Source organism: Sceloporus occidentalis, unplaced genomic scaffold (genome assembly GCF_023333645.1).
Source record: "Sceloporus occidentalis isolate IW3139 unplaced genomic scaffold, rSceOcc1.0.p SCAF_175, whole genome shotgun sequence".
Classification (NCBI taxonomy): Eukaryota; Metazoa; Chordata; class Lepidosauria; order Squamata; family Phrynosomatidae; genus Sceloporus; species Sceloporus occidentalis.
Window position 1 is genome coordinate 216380 of NW_028317155.1, and position 22041 is coordinate 238420.

Sequence of the window (22041 nt, forward strand, 5' to 3'; positions counted from 1 at the left end):
AGAAAACAATTGATGAGAAAGCAATCAGGGGATAATGGCAAATTACCTGACGTACAATTGTCCTTTGTTTCAACACTGACTTTTGCATGTAACATCAAAACCCAAAATACAGCGTTGGATCATGCTTACCATTTCCACTACATCCTGTTCAAGGTGATATGGATTGCAATGATTAATACATTTTAATAAGGAACAAAACAAAAAATAAGACACAATAAAGCAGAATACATAAAAACGCCTAAGGATTATTAAATGTTGTGTGTCTAATTTATTTACTGTACAGAATTTTTACGTAAATCCTTTCATTTATTAATTAGATCAGTCATGCACGATGGAAATAACTTTTATGCATAACACATGTAATTCAATTTCATCTTAATCCAATACAATAGGGCTGCATTCTATATTAACAAAATATGGTAAATAAATATTAAAGTATAAATATACATTTTCGTTTTTATTAATAACTTAATAATCAGTGTTCTTACTTTGTGTGTCTTCTCTCCTCAGTCAACAGGCAATGAGAGAAAGCATTAAATGTATTTTCCAATGGGTTTTCTTACTCTTTTAACTGGAAACCTATATTATATCAAAGGTGACGCAACTGTGGATGGAGACAACTATATATGAGGCTGTTCTGCTTTTGTTTTATGTTTTTCTTACGGATTTTAGGTGTGAATATTTTGAAAGTATTTTCTTTCGTTTTCTTTAGGTTACATTTTCAATGAAAAATTACTTATTTTCATTTTGTTATTTGATTATTGGATATAGTTGACATAATTCCAAAAAATTTATTCAACTCACTGGGGAAAAAAAGGAGAATTGTGAGAAGTATTATTATTATATTATGTATACTAACTGGTATGCATTAAAGTCATTCATTATCCAGAATACTCAGTATTAAAGAATACTATTGTCAGTGTTACAGAAGTACCAACTTTGGAAACATATACACTTTGTATGTATATATATATACTTAAAGGAAAGGAAATAAAGAATGATTCGTGCATGGTCACTAACTAGGTGTGTACTAAAACTTTGCTATTACTGTAAATATAAATGTTCAGTGGTTGGTGTTGGTACTAAGAAATGTGATAAACTGAGATTTAGAATAACTTGTTCTTTTTATCTTAGTGGTTATTCCTTCTATTCGCCCAACACTATTTCTTAACCCATGCAATCAATGACTGTAAAATGCGAAATTACCAGTTAACTCTTTATTGCCTGAGAAAACAACATTGCTAAAAAGTGCTTAATAAAAAAGGAAGCATGCAACCATGGCGTTGGAAGATTTATAGTAAAATGCCTGCGATCATCCCTTATAACATTAAAGATGACACAAACGTTTATTACATCATTTTCTATCATCTTACACAAAATTATATGATATGTGTAATATATATATATATATATAAACATTGGCACTGCAAATAGTTAAATTGTGTGCCATACACAACATGCAGCCCTTCTGCTGTGTGTGGGCGGTGCAGACATCTTCCTCCACTAACATGCTTTTGTGGTAAAGAACTGCTGCTTTCTGAAGGCATTTTCTACAATAATCGCCACTTGCAAGCAGTTTCCCATTAGGGACGTTCGTGGCAGACAAAGGGCAAATGACTTGGAGGTGGCAATAAGAAAGCCAGGCCATATTTTTTAAGGGAGGGCTGCTGTAGCGGGCGGCCTTAGACGCCCCCGAACAGCCTCGGGAATGTGTCTATTTGCAGGTTAGGCCCAGACAACCAGGCGCTTTATTAAATGCCGGCAGACAGCCAATTCCTGGGCCGTCTGTCCCTTTAAGGCGCGCACCATGGGCTAGCAGAGGCGCGCACCCCATCAAGCGGAAACAAAAGATTCTTCAACTGATGTCATCCACTTGGGCACCGCCCACAACAGTGAAGGCAGGGTTCGGTCTAGGCGTTGACCAATCGGTGGCTGCGCTGCCTTCCTCCTCTGTGGTGTATGTGCAGCTGTAATGAGGTTTGGAACGCAGGCTGTGCGTGTCACATTTTACAGGAGGCCGTGCCGTGCGGACGCGTTCCCGTAGTACGCTTGTCTGGGTCGGTCGTGGTCGCGCAGGTTGTGAGTGCTGTGCGAATGTTACTATGGCGAAGCTACCGGCCTTCTTGCTTTTCACCGTCACCTTCCTTGTAGTCGGGGACGTCGCTAATGTGGCTGACGGTGAGTGCAAAAGCTACTGTTTTGGAGGGGAAGGGCACAGTAAGGAATATAGCGGGGGCAGACATCGGAGTCTCGGACTCCCAACACAGTATAGAGTAGTACAAACTGTCTGAAATATGCATATTTAATACAAAGAATGGTAAAGAAGCATCTGACAGAGGGCTGTGTGCGGTATGGGAGAGTGACCCGTTGTATTGGTGAATAGAAGGGGTCGTTTACATTGGGGTTACTAAGGCTTTCTGCGCCCTGATGTGACCCATATATAATGTTTATGAATATTTAAATGTCCGTTCCTTTGGGGAGCCCGCGTAGCCTCAAAGCTGCGTCCTCATCGTACGCGTCGGTTGGAGTACAGTCTTTGTATATCATGTGAATAACACACGGGAATAAAGTCCAGACACTCGTAATAAGGGCGAGCGTCAGAACCGACAGCTAATTAAGTGTCGGTGAATGAAAACACAAAGTGTCATCAGGCGTAAATGTGGGCGAAGACTCCTAACCGACCGAGCTTTGCTAAGACAGGAAAAAAGTCTGTTTGTTTTTGTTGTGTGTGATCTGGCCGTGGCCCCGGCTGTCGGAGTACCGATACCTGTCACCGACACTTCTATTACATGCGATCGTACCATACGGTGTATCTGGAGCTCTTCCCCCATATACACAGACGTCCCTTTATATTAAACACTTTGTAGAGTCATAAGAAACGTAATTTAAAGCACAACATGTAACTATACCCTCACTTGCGCAAGTATTCCCAGCAACTGTGTTATACACAGATAATCCTCTTTTTCTTTCCTATTAATATCATGATATGTATAGAAAATACTACCTTTTCTCGCTATAGGATATGATGTCTGTGTTTGCCATGGTGATCCTTCCTTAGTAAATATTCTTGTGTGCAGTGTCTACAAATGTATAGTTTTAAGTTAACGCATGGATGTCTAAATAAGTTCGGAAAATGTATTTCAATGCACGCTATTGTTACTTGCATGTTTTAGCATTAATATATATTTCTAATAACACTATATGTCTGACTTTAAAGCTATTCCTATGGATGCCCTAAATGACGTTGTGTTTAAGTAGCAGAGATAGTATTTAATCTAACATAGTATCATCTTTCTATACCCCCTGTCTTTATGTGTTGGTACAGAATACCATACCCTTACATTGTCTTACATTTGGGTGTTCCCTGAAGGGGTTAAATGTACTTCTGATTTATGGATCCTGGCAATATGGTGGTTTTTAATACATGTGGTTTGTAACCTGCCTCCAGAAAATTAGAAGAAACAAAGTGTTTTCTGCTAGCATTGTTTGGCGTAACAGCCTGTTACATTTCTTGAAATTATGTGTTCTGCCAAATCATGTGGGAGTCCACCTTTTTAATGCGAGCGCGATTTGAAAATAACCAAAAAAATGCTTTTGGCGACTTGGAATGTCGTAACTAATATTCTCACCATCGTAGACGCAGGTAAAGTTAATTGGAAAATTCTTCTTTTTTTAACTTGTTAGGAAACTTTATTTTGGTAGATTTTAATACGACTGTTTTTTTTTCGTTACTTTATACTTTTACCTGACAGAGTGGGAGGCAGGTAAATGGAATGGCTTCCCATTAGAGGTGGTAGAGGCTAAAACAGTATTGGGGAGTCTAAGACAAACCCCCTAAGAATATTTACACCAGGAGGAGTGGGCAGACTAGGCAGGCCAAATGGGTCTTGTCTGCCATCAAACTTTGTTTAGCAAAGTTGTGTGTGATTAGAGGCGAGCTACTGTTCCACAAACATGGTACAGCTTTCCTAACCGCTCTCCTTTCACATGTCTTATAGGTGCAGCCATATGAAAATAAAAATCTTTTTTATAACGCCACCATATTCCACAATGTACAATATGCAAACACAATAACAAGTGCAATGCATCAATTTGGACAAAAATAAAAAGTATCGTGGGTCCTGCTCAAAGAAACTAGAAGACATAATTATGTACAAAATGATCAGGGATGAATAGAGGTGTGATTTGAATAAGTATTTTCATAATACCAATGGCTAATATATATATTTATTTATTTTTGTCGTGCTGGTAACCCACCAGATTTGCAGCAGCTGGTTAATGCAAACATATAGTTGCAGTTGCATTGCTTACACAACTTCAAAGAGTGATATTTTCACAAATATTGAACTCCTGAACCCGCAGACAGAAAGATACTTTTAATTAGTAGAAAGAAGCAGAAAAAATAGAAAACCAAAATATGCATATTACAATCCTATAGTGAAACATTATCGCTACTATACATCAGTAGGTCCTATATATTGAGGCTGTAATAGCAGAGCTGGATGAATCCTTGGACACACGCAGTCCCAGCTTCTGGAAAGAATACCTTTGGCTCCTAACATTCACTCTATCGTCATCCTGACTCCTAAAATGTATTTCCTGCTTTCTAAATTCTATGTAGAATTGTCTTGCCGTGTCTAAAAGGCACGTTTGCTGCAAATAAATCCTGTTAACGTTTGGTTTACTTACAAAGTGCTTTGTTTCTGGACGTTGTGTATAAACCAGCATGTTAAGGTTTCCTCGGCTTTGAAGAAACGCTTCTGCTTTCCAGATCTTCGCTTCCTTTTTACTTCTGACCTTGCTGGTAAAGTGCGCGGTGCACACGCTGTATAGGAATCTATGCGCTGACTGCACCGAATCAATCATGCGGCTATATTTTTATCAGAGATGGCTTATTAGTATAAATAGTCATGCCTGTTTTGTCCCTGTCAACATATGCTTAAAATACCCTAAGTGACAACGGTTCCCAAAACGATGAGCATAAGAGGAGCCGTGCTACTATCAGTAGTATCGTCCATTGCGATGACTACGCAAATCGTGTGGTTGTCGCTTTCATCCCTCATTACAATGCCAGAAGCGATCGACTTTTGGTGTGAACGTGTATTCGCGGTACTTCTGTGCAAGCGGTTACTAGCTGCCTGCTGGGACATGGTACCCATGTAGGCACTTTGGTGAATTCTTTCCACCTTGAGTTTTATGTGCCGAAATACAATCGCCGGAGAGAATTTGGTTTAGCTATAGGCTTGGTTTCATTGGAAGACCAAATCAAGTCTGCGACGTGCAAAACACCAAAGAATTTCCAAACCCGGTAAATCCAGGCTTAGCCAGAAGGACTGCATTAGTGAAGCCTAATCACCAATTACCTTCTCTCTGCAGCTCTACAACCACATTCAGAGATCTGACACCTGTAATCTGTAGAATGTAATACTTTTTGCTGATTTTCACATCCAGAGATTATTTTTTTCCCCCCTTGGAGGTGTGGGGGGGGCAGTTATTTAAAGGGCGCACCTGCGACTTTCTGTAACTCCGGCGTAGAGGCAGCACCTGTAAGTCTTTTGCTCTCTGTTGCTGAGGGCAATATTCCCTTTGCCATAAATACTGAACACAGCAACTGTGCAGAACAAAGCTCTCCTTCTCTGTGTGGAAAGCTGATGTTTAAACGTGTCAAAACAGGTCCCCGAGGGTTGGGTTTCATGCGAGTTATAGCCACGGAGCCCTGATATTTTGCGAGATATATGTTTACTTTTTGTGTACTGGTTTTGCTGTGGCGCGGTACTACATTTCTTTTTTTTTTTTTTTTTTTTTTCAATCTCCCCTCCAAATAATTAGTTTTGCACCAAGCATGGCAGACAAATTGAATCTGGCTGCCCGAGCCTTATAGCCTTTTGTTGTTTTTGTTTTTCCTCCTCTTGGTGATCACACACACACACACACACACACACACACACACACACACACTTTTATGATCTAAGCCTGTGCCTGGGGAATTCTGAAAAGGAAGAGTAGTGGTACGGGGTATTTTTTCCTGTGTTTGGTGTATTAGACTCCTTCAGAGATCAATGGTGATATTGATTTTGCTGCTACTGACGTTAGCTAATTGACTTTATGGAGAACACAAGAAAATATACAACAAATATGCAATATGTGCATATATACGCGTATGTTAATGATACACGTAGTTGTTTTATTATGGCTCACTGTCCGGAAACACTAACAGTTAAACCTGTTCCCTGCCACGATATCTGTAAAGCTAGTTATCATTATTTCACATGCCATCATATATTGCGCAACCGACCACAGATATCCTATAGCAGCAACGCTGAACGTATATTTCGCTTTTCAATGCATTTTTTTCCTCCGGAGGCTTGCTGCTGCGTGCAAAGGGTTAAGGTGCAGCAGCGTCAATCCATATTGCTGCCTTGGAGTTTATTCTTTGTAGAGGAAAGCAGTGAGAAGAACGTCTGAGGATCGGGTGTTCTACACAATCTTCTGTCTAGCAGTAGCAAGCTATGTAGCGCAATATGTAATATATTCTGCATTTCTTATTGGTATTAATACTCATTTTGTTGGATTCTAGAGCATCATAACGACAGCATATGAGGTCGTCTTCTCTGAAATGTACCGCAAAAGTGCCTCAAATCTGTCGTGACCCAGTAGAAGTGGCGTGTTTGAGGTGTCAAAGGTGCAGTTGTTAGAGATCAGAGCAAACATTCTTTTTTCCCCATAGTCTGGGCTTTCTGTTGACATCACTTTGCATTCCAGAAATACTTTAAAGCAGAACGAGTATAAAAGAATGTTGGGAGTCTATTATTAATTAGGAAAACATAAAAAAACCCAACAAAGTAAACTTTAGCTTGTCTCAAACTGAATCTGTCCTGCGGGTTGTATGTTTAATGTAGGCGATGCATGTAGAAGACCGGATCCATATTTAAGGTGTCCACAGAAGTTATCTACCTGATTTATAGATTATATGGAATATGTATTAAAGATATACAATTATAAATTGTCTGCTCAATTGTTTAATGTAAGTGTGCTCTTCACCCTCTGTATATCCAGCTGTTACAAGATGCATTTGCTCTGAAGTATGATATTTTGTTTATAGAGTAGTGTGTATTCCCCCATCTCCTTCTCGATCGGTCTGTAGGGGTTGCAGATGGGCCAGGAATTCTATGCATCCTTGGCTGAAAATTAGTTGAATTCCGTTTTAATTGAAATGCCTTTACTCAAGCTTCTTGTGGCCCGTTGAGGGCTGGGGTTGTTCATCCCTGACTATAAGCTTGTTTTGAGCACGGCCGTCCTTGCCTTTTTGTTTCTGTAAATTCAAATTACGCGATGCGCTATGTGTTTACTGTGTCTTATTGTACAGCGCTATATGAATCAATAGATAATAAGCCAACTAGCTTCCAAGAGCATTGCTGCCATAGGCATCCTTGGAGGAACGAGCCAAGCTTTTAACCAGAGGTCTCGAGATACTTAATGAATGCGTACGTCACAATACATCATGAGACCCATTGAGTGTTTTCACATGCACTTTAAGGCAAGTTCATGTGTTCATAAACAAAGTTGTCCTGTACCGGTAGGAAAAAAGACATCTGTGGTCTGGATCGGTGCATTACAGGACTCGTACTGTGAATAACTTGCGCATGTAGACATAACATAGGGGTCTTGCCACCCTTCAAGTAGGACTGCCTGGATAATGTCCCAAGCGAAAGGCACTGGCGGGTCGCTGTAATCTGAGAGTCCTCTCTGATCGTTGACATTGTTTAATACACAACTGTCTCCAGGAATGAGGATGGCATTCTTAGTTAAAATATGATACCATACCCACTACTCTACCATATATTCATGTACTGGGCTAATCGCTGTAGTAATCCACATCTCAATAATAACCTTAATTTTATCCATAGAATTTCACGCACTTGGCATTATATTAGTAATTCTATAGCATGATGTCCGTCTCGAAGGAACCAAGCATATAATGGTTGAAAGTGACAGATTTATGGATGTTGTGTAATGGGGGAAAACCAATTACTAATGAGTAAATAATAAAATATATAATTCCCAGACAGGAAGGAAAATATTGCCAGTCCCAATCGTATGCTTAGGAAAGATAACGCTTCCAGATTTTTTTTTTCTTTCCAGTTCCAGATTTGAGCGTTCCAAGCCCCATGGTGAGGGGTAGGTGGGGGAGGGCTCCGTAATCTGAAACTAGTGCCGATCCCTATTTAGTCACCACTAAATAGGATTTCTGCTACAAATGCAGAGTGTTATTCGAAATGGAGTACAATAATTTTATCGGATTACAAAAACATGAGCAATGTACACGGGACGCCGACATTCTGGTTCCCACTTCAGCTGATTTCCCACTTCCAGACTTTCATTGAGAAACTTTGGAAAGCCATGTAATTTCAGTACATTATTCGTATATATACATACATACATACATACATACATACATACATACATACATATGTATGTGTGTGCGTTGTAATTTTTTAAAAATATTATTTCCTCATTGCGGTGTTTTTGAATTTTGCGCTTATCTCCTTTCATCAGTAATAAACCGGGTTCATAAGTTACCTCTCTGTCCACATTTAGTCTGGTCCGTTAAGTGCGTCGATTAGTGTTTTATTAACTTCTTGGCTTCCGTGGCTCAACTGGGTGAAAACAATTGGCACAGAGTTTTGCAATTCTCTACTTCTACACCGATATACCACGAGGGCAGCCACGTCCGCTTCCTTTTCTTGGCATTGTCAGTCTTTCCTCACCATTAAGGTATTTAGCCCCTCGGCCCACGCATGCATAGCAGCCATATTTTTTGTTATATCTGTATAAGTACCTGCCATTTTGTTTGGATCTGGCAGACCGTGATCCCCCCCCCCCCCCCCGCCGCCATGTTTTTATTTTCATATATTTAAAGTTTTTCATGTACCTTCTCATTTCTATAGTGATGTTGCAACATCATATTGATATGAAATTTTATGTAAATCATAATTCAGAAATATGTCCTCTTCTAAAGATAGATATCTAACAAAATATATGCAATAAGGTTTTAAAAATATTAATACATTAAACAAATTGGCAAATGTATATTATAATAATCAATTTAATGAAGAATTTATAAAGTATGGAGAAAATTAATCCATTTAATAAGATGATAAACATATTAAATTATTAGTAAATCAAATTGCTAAATAAGTTGTAACTACCATACGCTTACACACACCAAACAGTAACACACACACATGCTACCTTATGCTCACAAACACTAACCTCTTACACACACGTCATCACCATACGCTCATGGACACGAACGCTACCCCCATACAATAACATACACACTAACACAATATGCTGACCCTTGTACTAATGTAACACTATCCAAAAACACTAACATACATGTTGATTCTAACACTATACATAATACTCAAACATGCACACACTGACACTAAACATATATGTGTACGCACACGGAATCTAGCACTGTACATATATGTACGCATACACTATTCCCTCTCACCTCATCACAAAGTCGCTCCCAGGCTTTGTCGAGTCACACACTAGTACAGTGATGGCGAACGCGTGGCACGCCGAGCCGTCTCTGTGGGCACGCCGTGACTACAGTCATACACGGCGTCGGCTCCCGTGGACTACATCTCCCACAGTTCTCTGGGGAGAACCCTCCCCAGAGAACACTGAAGCCACGCCCAGGTGCCACTGGGTGCTGAAACGGCCGCTGGGTGCTGATTCCGCCAGCCGGCGCTACTTTAATACTTTTTAAAAAAATTTAATATGGCAAGCCGGATCGGCTATTAAATGAAAAAAAAATAGTATTAAAGCACCGACGGCCGGCGGCATCAGCGGCCGTATGCGATGGCCGCCAAGTGATGGGAGCAGCGCGAGGGGTGAAAGCTCCGCCCCCTCGCACTCACCTTTCACCCCTCACGCTGCTCCATCACTATGCGGCCATCAGACTGCTGGAAAACTTATCTAAACGGCCGCTGGGTGCTGATGCTGCCGGCCGGCGCTACTTTAATACTTTATTTATTTATTTTTAATATGGCAAGCCGATCCGTCATATTAAATAAATAAAAAAAAAAGGATTAAAGTAGCTCCGGCCTGTGGCATCAGCACCCAGCGGCCGTTTAGATCAGTTTTCCAGCAGTCTGATGGCCGCATAGTGATGGGAGCAGCGTGAGGGGTGAAAGGTGAGTGCGAGGGGGCGGAACCACTTCACTTGACTTGCCCCCCAGGCCTTAGGCTGCCAGCCCTCCCCTTGCCGCGCCCCCTCGTTATTCAGGTTTAATTGCAGTGTTGGCACTTTGAAAAAAATAAGTCGTTTTGGTTTGCAATTTGGGCACTTGGGCTCAAAAAGGTTTGCCATCACTGCACTAGTACAATGTATAGGTAACATTTTGAACTTTTTTTTTTTTTTTCTTAATAGGAGCCACCTAAAGTTGATTTGTCAATTCTTCTAAATCATACACTTTCATATTAAAGTGCAATAAGTCTGCAGGATTATTCCTTGCGTTATCTTATCTCAGCGCTATTGGTAAATTGCTGATTGTTAATAGTTTGTAAGGATGGGGTGAGGCGAAGGGATGTCAAGACAGGAAATTGATACGGTAACGCTGGCTTTATCATTCTAACGACCAGATTCCATGAGATAAAATGGTCCCTCTAAATAGTTACACTGACTGGTAAACATATACTGTTTTAATTAACTTTGTGATGCACAATATCGGAAGCTTCCATATAATTTTTGGATCACTGTAAATATGAAGCTGCTATATAAATGCCATTAATTTAAAATTGAAGAGCCAACACTGGCTTGTTTCTCCATCAAGAAGGTCTGCGCTTGCCCTGTATAATGCACCGTCCAGTGAGCGCGGAAACTTTGAAGAAATCTTTCTCCGATTAATGAATTTTGCCCGATTTCAGCATCATTCTTGTCTTCAGATGTTGCAACCTTTTTTATACAGAAAGATGTAGAGGCTCTTAAACACCATGATCTAGAAGGCTCTACAGATGCAAGGGCCCGTGAAGAGCACAATGTTGTAGCAGATTGGACATGGCCCCTATTTCCTCTTTTCTTTAATTAGAGGGAATAAAGGGAATAAATATGTAGAAATGGGGGGGGGGGGTAGGACCAAGATCAGAGGTACCTCCAATCTGCATCATGCACTGCATAGGGCCTTACATCTGAAGTAGTAAATCTAATAAAGTACAGTTTTATAAAATAAAGTTTTATGACAAGTTTATATGAAGCTTGTTTTTCTAGGCGGCACTTTCACCTGAAATTAACACAATCGTGAAACATGAAGTCGTGTTTGGACAGGTAGTCAAAAGGTGAATAGTTTAGCATTGCAAAATAGTTTTCTTTAGTTTGTATTTTACTCCACTTTTACACTTGTTAATATCATGTGATCTGCATGTTTATCCGCTTAACATTAAGTTGAGACATTCATTTCTGCAATGCATTTTGCAGTGCTATCATCTTTTTAGGAGACATTTACTTTACTTACCCATGACAGCCTAGCTAACAGTGCAGCCCCCTCTTTGTATCACTGATGCCCCCCCCAACATCTGGTTAACTCATGCCTTCTCTTTGGTTAACAAGGTGGTGGTATTTTTCCTTTGTAAATGACCCTCATTTGCCGCATCTGTAGCCCAGCTTGTGGTAGGCGGCAATGCTGCCACGCGTGTTTTGTATAGGACACGTGGGCGCATCTTCTAGTGGCAGGGTTGCACAGTGCCAAGACACAACCTGTAAAATGGCACACTGGCATGCTAGGCAGGTCCAGATGACACCCACTTGCTTCAATTTGCATAGAGACTTGATTAGTTGGCAAATACCTTTTTTTTTTTTTTTTTAAGTGGTATTATACTCCTTTTTCCATTATCTTAAGAAATCAGTGAGCAGCATTTTACATAATTAAAAGCAAGGTTTGCAGATTTTTTTTCCATACATTTTTCTTTTCTTTTTAAAGTCTTAACTGATGCTGCTGTATTGTGCTTACTATTTACTGCAGAAGCTAGTCCAAAAAATCAAGATTTGCCGCTCAGTTTAATGCTGCTTTACACAACAAAATGATCTAATTTCATGGATTTGTTTCTGAATCCCTGTGACTTATAAAGCAAATGAAAGATTTTACTCCTATTGAAAATACTCAGTGTTGGATGACTCGTATCGGCTAAGGTAACACACGGCTATTGCAAAAACCTGTATGCCGTATCATGGCACGTACCTGACAGAGGAATGCAGAAACGTATTGTGCAAGCGTCTAATTCTGGAGTGAGGTCAATAGAGGGGAACCTTGTAGATATGCATAGATATATCTATCTGTGTGTATTTATCTATATAATCTAAGGAGACGGCCTCTCCCCCATTCTTCCATTACTGAGAGGGGGGGGGGGTCCGTGTTGGCTTTGTCCTTTTGCAGAAGTACCTGGATAGTGGAGCTGATTCCGGGGAGAAGCGTTCAAAGAAAGAAGACAGTAGAACAATGTCTTAATGTTGCAATAAAGTTTTTCATACCACAAAATGCCTGAGTTTTCTTTTTTGTCAAGCAAGGTTTCTAACCAATCAATACGAAAAAAGATAATATAGAGATAACTAGAGATGGAGGGGCTGAATGGATCCATTGGCGAAGGATGGTTTTTGTACCCGCTGGTACAATAGTGTGGTGAGCTTGCTATGCGTTGGGAGAGGGCCTGTGTAACAGCTAGGACCGCTAATTGTGGGGAGAGCGTAGTCAAAGAACAACTCAAGCCTAAACCAAACCTGTTCACCTCTCCCCAAAAGGCTTGCATGAGAGGGCATGCCCACATACAATAATCGAGATCAGCATCAGGACCTTTGCATTTGAGGAAGTGTACGGTGTCCCGTAGACCCGTACTCATCTAACGTAACGGCGAATAATAGGCACAATGCGCGATCGTAAAATGGATGATGTAATATGCTGCCAAGGGTAAGATCTTAGACATTTACCGTTTGCACATTATGTGAATGAACAGGTATGTGGCTATTGAACCAGTGAATGGATTAGTATTTGTAACGGTGCAGTAAATGAATGAGACCTGGGCTCCTGTTCAGTAACTACACGATCCGTGCTCTTATACAGTAGAATTGTTTGGGTTTTGCGAAGTACAGGTGAAAGGCCAATAGTGTCTTTACTGAAGCTGCCAATATTTGAAAACAGCCTAGCCCACCCTTTTATGTGTTTCAAGTAATCTTGACCCATAGATTGCTTATACTTATTTAGCACTTAAATGGTTAGGCAGTCTTTGTGCATATAAACTGAATTATTGCTTAGAACAGCATCAGTCGTAATAAAAGTGTCACATTAAAGCGTACCGGTAAAGAATACATTTGATGGCAGGGTGTGTGCACTGCATTTATGTGTGCAACGCTGGAGCCTTTAACTACTAAGGAAGGGGTGATGGGCATTTATATTAAGGATTACACATGATTCAAAGGATCTTCCTAGAATTATTGAATCTCTCTATCTGACAGAATTCATAATTTTTGTTTTGTTTTTTCTATAAAAATCGATAACATAGTTTTAAATGTTTGCTCTATACAGATTACTAGATGTAGCAAAATGCTCCCCCACTTTCACCCCCCCCCTGCAAGATTTGTTGAGGACCTCTCTATGTATGTACTTAACTTTGGCTCTATATGACTGTATTTCTGGTCATTGGTGACATCCGGTGTTGTATTAGGAGAAGCAGGTTACACGTTTCCTTGCTATAGCCACACTTGGGACCTGGACTCTCCGTCTGAAGCACTGCGCCCTTTCTCAGGGCCAGAGGAGCGGCATTTAGCTACGCTCGCAATCCCTTCCCACTCCCCTGCCTAGCCCTACCACTATGCACAGCTAGCCCTAACCTGTTCAGACTAGCCTTGCTTCCTCTTGAAGCCACTTGGGAAGCCCTGTGATATTTTTTTCTGTATGACTATAGCCCTCGTTATGCCTTTTGTCTTGGTCAGGGTTGTGGCCAAACTTTTCCTAATTGAACCATACATTGTAGTGGTCCAGCTCGGGACTGGCTCTTCACCATGTATGGTAAAATCATTGAAAGTCTACTGCAGACTTCTTGCGAATAAATCCCTTTTATGTAATCAAGGGGTGACTATGGTGAATATGCCCGGTGTGGGCTGCTGTTGTCAAATGACCCTGGCAGGCCACCATCTGGTTGGTAAATTATGGAGTGATACTAGTCAGAAAATGAAAAAAGTCTGTGCTTTCTGCTGAGCCCGTAGAAAAATGAACTCTGACATTTTCTCCGCTACACTGTGGCTTTTTTGTTTAAGAGTGCATTACAAATAAGGGGAAAGTCCGTTGCTTACAGACGCTAGAGTATTGAGTCTGGCCCAACACAGTCTGTTGTTAATGAATGCATTATAGTGTATAAAAAGGCAATCCTTTTGAATGTATTCCCAAGTCAACTTACTACTAAAAAATTCTGTTCATTTACTCTTCTACTTTGATGTAAAGTTCATTCTGTGGCCCGTGTCATTTTCGATTTCGTTAAGGACAGTGAAAGACATTGGAACCTGTCTCTTTCTTCCTTGTGTAATTACACAAGAAATGGCTCTGACACTTCCTGCACAGCCAAATGTCAAGACCAAGCTGCTCTGCTGCAAGTGATATGTCTAAGAGGATAAAGCTATGCATGCGATGATCGCAGTAAATAGAAGGCAAGCAGAAACATCCACCAACAGTTTACAGAAAATGTGTCCTGACAAGTCAGGGGAGCCTAACACGTTAACCAGCTTCCAAAAGTCTTTTCTCTGAATATAAATGAAATTAAGGTGTTGGAGGATCTGCAGAATTCAACTGATGATTTTGGCCCAAGTTACAATCACTGATCCCATGGGCTGATTCCCATTTCATAGGGTAGCATTCGTGGGTATGTTCATTAGGGGGACAGCTTGGTGGTGCCTTGTCACGAACTACCCGATAACAATGATTCACTTAATTTCTAAGGGAAACTCGTCGGACCCAAGCCCCCACCCTACCTCCCTTTTGAGTGTCTTTTTGAAAAGCTCCAGTAATGCTTGTATTGGACTTGATTCCCTTATCTTCTCAGGACAGCTTGGCTATTGATGAACAAGCCACCAAGTGTGGCTGGTCTATGGTGCTTATAAGCCATCCCTCCAGGGAGACATGCTTTCCCTATGTATGCCTTGTGTCCATGCTGGCAAAAGTGTATTTCATTTATAGCCCATTATATCCATGCAGCTCCTAATTTGTTTAACATCAAAGGCAGAGGATCCAGATCAGTAAATCTTCACTGGTTTTAGCCTGGCTATAAAAGCTATTAATATTATTGAATAACGACAATTTTGGTGCATGACTCACCAAGTAGGAATGCTCCATTTTGGTATTTGGAAGACTTGCCAAGTTTAGATGTTTAGTGTACGTTAGACAATATGTTGTAACTTTCCTCCCACACAATTAACAGACAGGCACACGTTTCCCCCCAGACAGCTAAAGTGTAGTTTAATTCATTTGATGGGAAAACTGTTGCATAGAACTTTTCCCATCAAACCGTGAAGTGACTCACTCTTTTGCAATGGTCCTTCATAATGATCGAGAGATTGCCCGTGTGATTAACCAAAGCAAATATATTTGTAGGGTTATGCAGGAAGTATTGCAGCAGCAGGCGGCTCACAAAACCAGTGTCAAATTATTATTTAACCCTTTCACAGGTGCTTTAGGGTTTTCTAGTGTCCCTTGCCAAATATGTATCGCCAGATGTTACCAATTATTTAACATTAAACAGACAAGTGGAGTTGTTTGTGCCTTTCTTTTCCTAAAACGCTTGTTTTGAAAATTCTAAATCTCAGGCGCGATTTCGGCTTCATCTGGGAATCCGTAGTTGAAGTTTACGATAACCTTTTTATTGGGCCACTATAGCAAAGATGTAAAGCTACACAAGCTTTTTAGACCCTCAGTGGTCTTTTCCATTACTCGTGTGTGGTTGGTCATGGTAATGTGTGTCTAGGATTTATACACTGCTTTGGGTAGTTTTTGTTTAGGCTTTTCGTCACAAACTTATGTAAGAATGGTGGAAGCTGAGTCCAGGGCTCACTGCTGCTCTTCATGTTAAAATCGTTCTGTATGTCGACAGTATAAGCACTTGATTACCACTTTTCTTATTTCTCTAAGGGCAGAACAAGACTGTATAAAACTTTTTCCTAAAAGTCATGTACCCGCTTTCTGTGAATTTTTTTTTTTTTTTTTGTTCTGTTTTAGGAAATTAATAAAAATAACATTAGATTTTAGTATCACTGGCTGCTTTGCTCCTGTGTATCTGCAGGGGATGTATCAGCCTATAAATTGCTGAGTAACATAGTATCTCGGGGGAAATATTGGCACTTTTCCTACAATTGTGAAATAGCCATGATCAGAAAGTAAAAGAATTTTGAATAATTGTTTCTTGGCCTAATCTCATACGTTTTTACTGTTATGCCTTTTATTCCTAAACCCATGATCCTTTAGTTATTCTGTGTACCAAAACTGACGTCAAAGATAAACAGGAATGCTTCATTTGGCAATGAAGCCAACAAGGAGAACATTTTGGTCTGTAAGTTAACTCTGGTTACAGCACCGTCTATCCCTAACCCCACCACCCCTCAACTCACACGCACATTCTGACTTTGAATAAAGACAAAAAAAAAATATTTTCTCTTTTCCGTAAAGCATCATTCTAGATGTTTTCATGTTTGCTGAATTTTGCTGTTTAACTCATGGCTGCCAGACGATTGTTAGATGTGACGTTACAATGTTCTTGACCTAGTACCTAAAAGGTTTGGTTCACAGCAGTGGGATTGCTGAAAAAGCTTAGTAGTTTAAGGGTTAACTGTTTGTAATGTTAATCAATTATAATTTTGTTTGCTAACAATGCATTGTGTCTTGTTTTCTGCAGCAATTAGATGCCTGTGTTCCAACTGCATCAAAACAAACTACACGTGTGAGACAGACGGGGCCTGCATGGTCTCCACCACCAACATTAATGGAGAGAAGCATCACATGCGAGGATGCATTTCTTTAGCAGACCTCGTCCCTGCCGGAAAACCTTTTTATTGTCTAAGTTCAGAAGATATCCGAAACACCCACTGCTGCCACACAGATTTTTGCAACAACATTGATGTTGTGGTGCCAAGTGGTAAGTAAGCACTAAATACTGATCAAAATTATAATATACATCTGTGCTAAATATAGAATAACTTGTATTATTAGGGGGTGCTATATAAGTGGGACAGCCCCTGAGCGATAGGGGTAGAGGTTAATACAGTGAGGGAATTAAAACACAAATGGGATAGGCAGTACCGTGCTATGTGTTGGGGATATAGATGGGATTCATGAGTAAATAGGGACCTAGCTCTTTATGCCTCAAATTTTAGGGGGGGCAGGGTTCAGCAGGGTCACATAACATCTCCCTGCGTGACCTTGCAGTAGTAGTTTGGCAGCTCACACTGGCTGAGGCTTCACGTGGTGTGGGTGTCTGGGTATGTTTGTCTGTGGGTTTGTCTGGGGTCTGAATAGGTGAACTGGATCTATTAAGTGACTTTCATGTGTACTAATGGCTAAGGGATGTAAATTAATAACGCTATTGATCTGTGAAAGATTTACATATAAACACCCCTTCTACCTTTTTAATACAAATTGAAGTGTGTACAATGGAATATTTGGAATTAACGTTCTCTTAAATATGTTCTGTATTAAATCTAAAATCTTAGTGAGGTGTATGAAAGTTGCCCCTAGGGGGCGATGAATCTCCTGGAAAGGAAAAATGCCAGTTTTGTCGTTTATTGTAAGTTCTGTGTATTGCTCGCAATGAATGTGTTCTGTTTATGTTAATAGGATACAATAAGGACCCTTCTTCTGGCTGGGGTCCTGTGGAGCTTGTGGCTGTGATTGCAGTTCCTGTGTTTCTCCTTTGTGTTATCCTTATTGTGGTGGTCTTGTTTCACTGTCATCACCGGGTTTATCACAACCGCCAGAGGCTTGACCTTGAGGATCCATCATGTGAAATGTATCTGGCAAAAGACAAAACTCTACCAGACCTGGTGTACGATCTGTCCACATCAGGTTCAGGCTCAGGTAACCATTTAATCTGTCGCTCTGTATTCCATAGCACATTGGGGACTTCTGTATATATTTACTGTGGGGGGTTGTATAATCTTCCACGTTTGTGATTTCTCTTCCTTGGTGAAAGATGATTAGTGGCAACAGCTTTTGTTGTTGAGTTACAGAGAACTTCTTAACTAGAGCAGCAACCAGTTGTTTTACTGGATAACATCGTTTCTGGCTGTTGCCATTTGTTTGTGTTTGTGTTATATATATATATATATATATATATATATATATATATATATATATATATATTACACACACACACAATCTCAAAATGAAAGGCCCAAACCCGGCAAAAGGAGTGGCACATTAATGTTCTTGTTCGGTGTGAAGGGTTGTAGTTGTATGATACAGCTGATCAGTAGATGTGGTTGAATATATTGTTGTTGAGGGGGTGATTTATATAAATTTGGCATTTGAAATTGCATATATAAACTATGTTCTACATATCGGGCATTTTTCCCAAGTTTAATAAAAGCATTTTTTTTTTATACAGGGCTACCACTTTTTGTACAGCGAACAGTGGCAAGAACAATTGTACTGCAGGAAATCATTGGGAAGGGGCGTTTTGGAGAAGTATGGCGGGGTAAATGGCGTGGAGGCGATGTAGCAGTCAAGATCTTTTCCTCCAGGGAAGAGCGATCGTGGTTCAGAGAAGCAGAAATCTACCAAACCGTCATGCTGCGGCATGAGAATATCCTTGGATTTATCGCTGCAGATAACAAAGGTAGCCCCTCTAAAATTCTATTGATATTTAGAATGCTTAGCCTAAGCAGTTACCCAATATAATGAAGCAAAAGAAGATGTATATGTATCGGTATGCACTCCTTTAAAATAAAGCCTTGAATAGTTCCATGTAGTCTTAAAAAAAAAAATATAGGAAACGTCTTAAATGTTTTTTTTCTTTTCTTTCAGACAATGGAACGTGGACACAACTTTGGCTCGTTTCAGACTATCATGAACATGGGTCGCTGTTTGACTATCTAAATCGATACACCGTTACCATTGAGGGAATGATTAAGCTTTCTCTGTCAGCTGCTAGTGGGCTCGCTCACCTCCACATGGAGATTGTTGGAACTCAGGGTAAGGCAGCAAATATTGTTTCTCAATTAAAAAAAATAAAATAATAAATCAGCTTTAGTTTATGGTCAACTTTTAATCATCTTATAATCAAATATTTACAGTTATGCGTGATCACCAAAATGAAGAACTTTTTTCTTTCCTTCAGGGAAGCCTGGCATTGCTCACCGTGATCTCAAATCCAAAAATATTCTGGTGAAGAAAAATGGCATGTGTGCAATTGCTGACTTGGGCCTTGCTGTTCGGCACAATTCACTCACCGACACCATTGACATTGCTCCAAATCAGAGGGTTGGGACAAAACGGTTAGTAGACTATTAACCTTTTGTATGTGTGTATTTATTATATTAAACCCCTTTAGCCTACCCTAGTTTAATTTGGGCAATATGTGTTGGTTTGCCAGAAGATGTAGGTGCTTCCATCCGATTATTCTGTTAAGGAAGTGGTACTTCAATGAATAAAATACAGATATGTTTCTTCAAGAGTGTATTACACATCATTTAAACATTTAAAGGGCCCTAATGGTAAATATGTTGAGTGGTTATTAGCTATGCTACAATACATTGTGTTTACAATACTTTGTTTAGCTTAATGACCATATATAGTTCAGTTACAATACTGATACGTATAATGACAAGCTCTTGGAGCACAAAGAGCAAGGTAATCGATCTCAAGTACCATAGAGAGCAAAAAAAAACCTTAAACAACCAGCCTTAAACATAAGGAATACAATTGGAGATGGTCGATTAAGAATCTGTTGCATTGGTGTGTATGGTGATTGCACTACATTCAACACTCAGAACAGCTCTTCAGAAATATGACACTATGTGTTTCATTTAACATTTCCCCCTGTAGGTATTGTAAATGTAAACTGGTGTTTTGTTTCCACTATACAGATATATGGCCCCAGAAGTGTTGGATGAGACCATAAATATGAAACATTTTGACTCTTTCAAATGTGCCGATATTTATGCTCTTGGTTTGGTTTACTGGGAAGTAGCTCGTAGATGCAGTACTGGAGGTGAGTTTATTTATTTTTTTTGGACTGTACATGGTCAGTTCCGACTATTTGTCGATTGCAAGCTTGCAAGGAAAGCCCTATTTACATTGCATTATATTACATTTTATTTGTAAAGCAGATTTCAAAGCACTATTACACTTAACTATAATAAATGCTCCTTCTGTAGCAGTATGTCTTATGTATGTTCATATTAGAGAACCCTGCTCTTGTGAGCTTACGGTCTATTACCTTGTGCATCCATTCATCCCTTTCCACATGGGTCCTAAATATAATGTATAAGGTACTATATTTCTAACTTAAACCCACGGTAAACTCATAGTGATGTTTGTACCTTTGTGCACAAAGGTTGGGTCCCAGTAGTCCCTATGAAAAATACTATTGTCCTTTTTGAAGGAAGTAAGGATTACTCATCCATGTTACGTCTTTTAGAGAAGCAAGGCAGAAAAATAGCACTGGGTTGCCCTCCATGAGCTTTGGAAAAATAATCTACTCAAAAGTGGAGCTTGTTGGGCAACATACCTGCCACACTGCATTCTGCATTAAGAACTTCCCACCAGTGGTTAGGCATTGCCGGTTGCAGTGTCATGATTTGGATACTTTGCGATATCAGGCCCATAAAGTTTGTCAATGTTGAAAGGACGATGACGAGAATGTCGGGCCATCTGTCTGTCAGCTAAGGTACACCGAGTTGTGCAGTAAGACAATCTGAAACACACAAACAAGTCTGCATCAGCACGGTTGAAGTTGAGACTTAAAACACACAGAAATGTTGTAGCGGGACCAGAAGCAAGCCTTGAAAAAACATAATTGTCTCTACGTTCTGCATGAAGGAGAAGACCAAAATTACTTCCTTTCACAATAACCTACAAGAAGTATTTGCAGTTATTGCTACTATAGGTGGCATAACCTTGTGTGTTTAAGAGAACAATGACTTTTCTAAAAATATACAAAAATGTAGAAAATCAGAAGGAATTTTTTTTTCTCTTTTCTTCAGATATGTAGTTTCCAATATATATTGTATTTCTGTTTTTAGGTTTCCATGAAGAGTATCAGCTTCCCTATTATGACCTTGTACCTTCAGATCCATCTATTGAGGAGATGAGAAAAGTAGTATGTGACCAGAAGTTGCGGCCTAACATACCCAATTGGTGGCAAAGTTATGAGGTGAGATATAAAATACTCTTCTAACTTCACTAGTTAATTTGAATGGATTGTTGGCTCCATCTGAAATACATTTTAGTAGTAAACGTTTTTATTCAGAGATTCTAGTTCATGACTTCAAAAGTGGGGCTATCATTGAAGCAATTGGTGAACTGGTCCAGCCAGCCGTGGCAGTAAAGCAATGTCTAAAACTGCCGCAAAATTACTTTTTTTTGTAGATAAGCTCCACAGTGTTGATGCTAAAAATCCAGGTTACAGACTGTTTTGTTTCTTGCACAGGCACTTCGAGTAATGGGAAAGATGATGAGGGAGTGCTGGTACGCTAACGGGGCAGCCCGGTTGACGGCGTTGCGCATCAAAAAAACACTGTCGCAACTTAGCATACAGGAAGACGTGAAGATCTGAAACCTCCAACAGCGCCCCTGACAAAATGTGGAAACAAGAAAAAAAAATCATACAAGCTGCCATGATGTAGTACATAAGTATGAGGCCTACCTCAAAGTTTCTTCCCAGACAACTGCCAGTTGAACAATGGGGCCTTTTTTGGCCAAAATGGAAGAGAACAGCACACTTAAAATTAATTCTAGGTTTGGGTGTGAAACAAAAACCTTTTATTGTTTCTTTTTCTAT

At 39.9% G+C, this 22041-nt stretch overlaps 1 protein-coding gene across 2 annotated transcripts; it reads left to right on the forward strand.

The window, feature by feature from the left end:
* The first annotated feature begins 2057 nt into the window (after window positions 1-2057).
* Window positions 2058-21816, forward strand: LOC149279007 (activin receptor type-1B). Of its 2 annotated transcripts, XM_089501500.1 has the most exons (10): window positions 2058-2178; window positions 16939-17182; window positions 17498-17507; window positions 17888-18116; window positions 18646-18876; window positions 19065-19232; window positions 19378-19534; window positions 20126-20250; window positions 21284-21414; window positions 21691-21816. In XM_089501500.1, the coding sequence occupies exons 1-10, from the start codon at window positions 2103-2105 to the stop codon at window positions 21814-21816; spliced, it is 1497 nt and encodes a 498-aa protein (XP_089357626.1). In that variant the 5' UTR covers window positions 2058-2102. The 2 variants fall into 2 exon arrangements, with proteins under 2 accessions (XP_089357626.1, XP_089357627.1); XM_089501501.1 differs by lacking the exons at window positions 2058-2178; window positions 17498-17507 and having other exon boundaries at window positions 16947-17178; window positions 17877-18116.
* The last annotated feature ends 225 nt before the right edge of the window (window positions 21817-22041 follow it).